Source organism: Etheostoma cragini, chromosome 13 (genome assembly GCF_013103735.1).
Source record: "Etheostoma cragini isolate CJK2018 chromosome 13, CSU_Ecrag_1.0, whole genome shotgun sequence".
Lineage (NCBI taxonomy): Eukaryota > Metazoa > Chordata > Actinopteri > Perciformes > Percidae > Etheostoma > Etheostoma cragini.
Window position 1 is genome coordinate 25,916,822 of NC_048419.1, and position 3,471 is coordinate 25,920,292.

Here is a 3,471-nt window from a genome sequence, read left to right on the forward strand (position 1 = left end):
TATAGTATGTCAAAAAGTATAAAAAGTTATAGTATAGTATGTCGAAAAATTCATAAAAAGTCATAGTATAGTATGTCAGAAAGTATAGAAAGTCATAGTATAGTATGTCAAAAAGTATGAAAAGTTATAGTATAGTATGTTGAAAAGTCATAAAAAGTCATAGTATAGTATGTCTAAAGTATGAAAAGTCATAGTATAGTATGTCTAAAAGTATAAAAGGTTATAGTATAGTATGTTGAAAAGTTATAAAAAGTTATAGTATAGTATGTCAAAAAATTCATAAAAAGTCATAGTATAGTATGTCAAAAAATTCATAAAAAGTCATAGTATAGTATGTCAAAAAGTATAGTATGTCAAAAAGTATAAAAAGTCATAGTATAGTATGTCAAAAAATTCATAAAAAGTCATAGTATAGTATGTCTAAAGTATAAAAAGTCATAGTATAGTATGTCTAAAGTATATAAAGTCATAGTATAGTATGTCTAAAGTATATAAAGTCATAGTATAGTATGTCTAAAGTATATAAAGTCATAGTATAGTATGTCAAAAAGTATATAAAGTCATAGTATAGTATGTCAAAAAGTATATAAAGTCATAGTATAGTATGTCAAAAAGTATAAAAAGTCATAGTATAGTATGTCAAAAAGTATATAAAGTCATAGTATAGTATGTCAAAAAGTATATAAAGTCATAGTATAGTATGTCAAAAAGTATGAAAAGTCATAGTATAGTATGTCAAAAAGTATAAAAAGTTATAGTATAGTATGTCAAAAAGTATAGAAAGTCATAGTATAGTATGTCGAAAAATTCATAAAAAGTCATAGTATAGTATGTCAAAAAGTATATAAAGTCATAGTATAGTATGTCAAAAGTATAGAAAGTCATAGTATAGTATGTCAAAAAGTATGAAAAGTCATAGTATAGTATGTCAAAAAGTATATAAAGTCATAGTATAGTATGTCAAAAAGTATATAAAGTCATAGTATAGTATGTCAAAAAGTATAAAAAGTCATAGTATAGTATGTCTAAAGTTATATAAAGTCATAGTAGAGTATGTCTAAAGTATATAAAGTCATAGTATAGTATGTCTAAAGTATATATAGTCATAGTATAGTATGTCTAAAGTATATAAAGTCATAGTATAGTATGTCTAAAGTATATATAGTCATAGTATAGTATCTCTAAAGTATATAAAGTCATAGTATAGTATGTCTAAAGTTATATAAAGTCATAGTAGAGTATGTCTAAAGTAAATAAAGTCATAGTAGAGTATGTCTAAAGTAAATAAAGTCATAGTATAGTATGTCTAAAGTATATATAGTCATAGTATAGTATGTCTAAAGTATATAAAGTCATAGTATAGTATGTCTAAAGTATATATAGTCATAGTATAGTATGTCTAAAGTATATAAAGTCATAGCATAGTATGTCTAAAGTAAATAAAGTCATAGTATAGTATGTCTAAAGTATATAAAGTCATAGTAGAGTATGTCTAAAGTATATAAAGTCATAGTATAGTATGTCTAAAGTATATAAAGTCATAGTATAGTGAGCTGCTCCTGTGAGGCTCGTACTGCGTGTTTGAGTTAAAAAAATAATAAAAGGACATTGTGTAGAAATATATTTATAAATATGAATACTGTGTATTTTGGTATCGCGTGGGTCGGTAACATTACAGGACATAGAACAATAAGCCTGTGGTTTGTTTGGGTGGGGTTGCCGTAGCGGCGAGGAAATGGGAAGCCTTTCTTCTTGATGTCGCTATCACATTTGAAAGCATGGCGCCTGGAGCGCCGCGTCAGCTCGCTCCGTGCTAACAGCGCCCGGGATGACCCCGAGGAGAGGGACCTCCTCAAGGTCACCACGCTGAGACGGCAGTCAGCTGCTCAGTTGGGAAAACCTCAGAAAATACAGAAATGTCCGCTTAGTTCATAAGATCATGCACAGTTTAGCTCCTCCCCCTTTGTGTGCAGATAGAGTCCCCAGAGGTGCAGCGAGGACTCAGAACATCTGCATCCAGCCAGGCCGTCTGTTCATCTACAGCATCACCTCCGTGGACCTCAGTAGCACCGGTAATTAGACAGTCCCCATCCTATCGCTCATTAAGAGTAATGTTAAGGATCAACCGTGTCAACACTGACGCTGGTCCCACCCACCAACAACAACTATCATCTAATTTAGATTTTACTTGCTTATCTCGTTTATTCGATTGTTGTGATTTAACATTGTAATTTTTAACCTTTTGTCTATTGTATAATTATCTTCATTGTATTATAACTGTTTATTATTTAGGATGCCTACTAACATCTGGCTAGGGGACTGCCGATGGAAACTAGCCTACGGCTGACTCGGGTACGCTTACATTTGCTTTGAATGTTGATCAGGGTACATTGTCCCCTTTTCAAATAAACAAATACATGAAAATAAATGAAATGAGAGAAGAGACTGTCACGTTAGCATCATGTCAGCTAGCGTGGGACAATGCTCGGGCTACGGAGCCATGCAGGGAAGGGGACTTTGTGAAGACACGTCTCAGAGATGTCCTCGCGCCTGAAAAGGACCATTTAGGCGGTGTGTGAAACCAACGCTCATGCTCTCAATCCCAGACAGTCCAAGACCTGATCTCCCCAGTGATCTGCTTTCTCACTGCAACGTCACATGGCTTCAGGAGGGAACGTGCTTCCCTGTTTGTTGAACCCAGTGAAGCTGTTTCTGGGAGAGAATCATGAGGAACATCCTCAGCTTCATGACCCCCGGTGGATTTCAGATTTGGGGTTTGTGGTCGACATGCTGCATCATCTGAACAAACTGAATGTGGATCTGCAAGGGAAGTTAAAACGCTGCCGGACCTGGTGCAAAGGGTTTTCACATTTGTCAACAAGTTCAAACTACTCCAGACCCATCTCCAGAAGAGAGAGCTCCCACGTCCCCCTCCTGGTTGGAGGCCTGTGGAGGAGCAGCTGAGGTCTCACAGAAGGAGGACTGAAGGCTATAAACACTAGTGGAAAATCTGCAGCAGAGTTCTGAGGACAGACTCTGCAACCTGAGGGAACAACGGCCCCAGACCACCTCCCTCATGCTGGATCAGACTGTTTGAAGGCCTCTTCAGGGACGAATGGAGCAGCGTCCCAGCTGGAGATGAGAGAACGTTGTGAGGACGACAGACTGAACTCTGTGTTGGGAGGAGGAACCAGAGAGATCTCCGATGTTCAACAAGCTGCTCTCTAGCTTATGTTGCCAGCTTCCGTCTGGGAATCAGTGTTTTCTGAAACAAGTAAAGTCAAAACCTGGTTCTGGTCCTCCCGACACACGTGGGAAAGAGTGGCTTCGAGGGGCCACAACTGAGTCCAAGCCAGACCTGGAAAGGCTGGTGGGTTTCTCACTGAATCAGTCTGGTACCAAAGAAACCTGGAATACTGTTAGCTGTGTGTGTGTGTGTGTGTGTGTGTGTGTGTGTGTGTGTGTGTGTGT

The 3,471-nt window shown here is 37.0% G+C and overlaps 1 protein-coding gene across 1 annotated transcript in view; it reads right to left on the reverse strand.

The window, feature by feature from the left end:
• Positions 1–2,998: 2,998 nt before the first annotated feature.
• LOC117956043 (rab proteins geranylgeranyltransferase component A 2-like) overlaps positions 2,999–3,471 on the reverse strand; it is a 3,615-nt gene continuing 3,142 nt past the window's right edge. The window contains exon 6 of the mRNA XM_034890886.1: positions 2,999–3,132. Coding sequence (XP_034746777.1) covers positions 2,999–3,132 — 134 coding nt within the window. The remainder of the gene's footprint in view (positions 3,133–3,471) is intronic.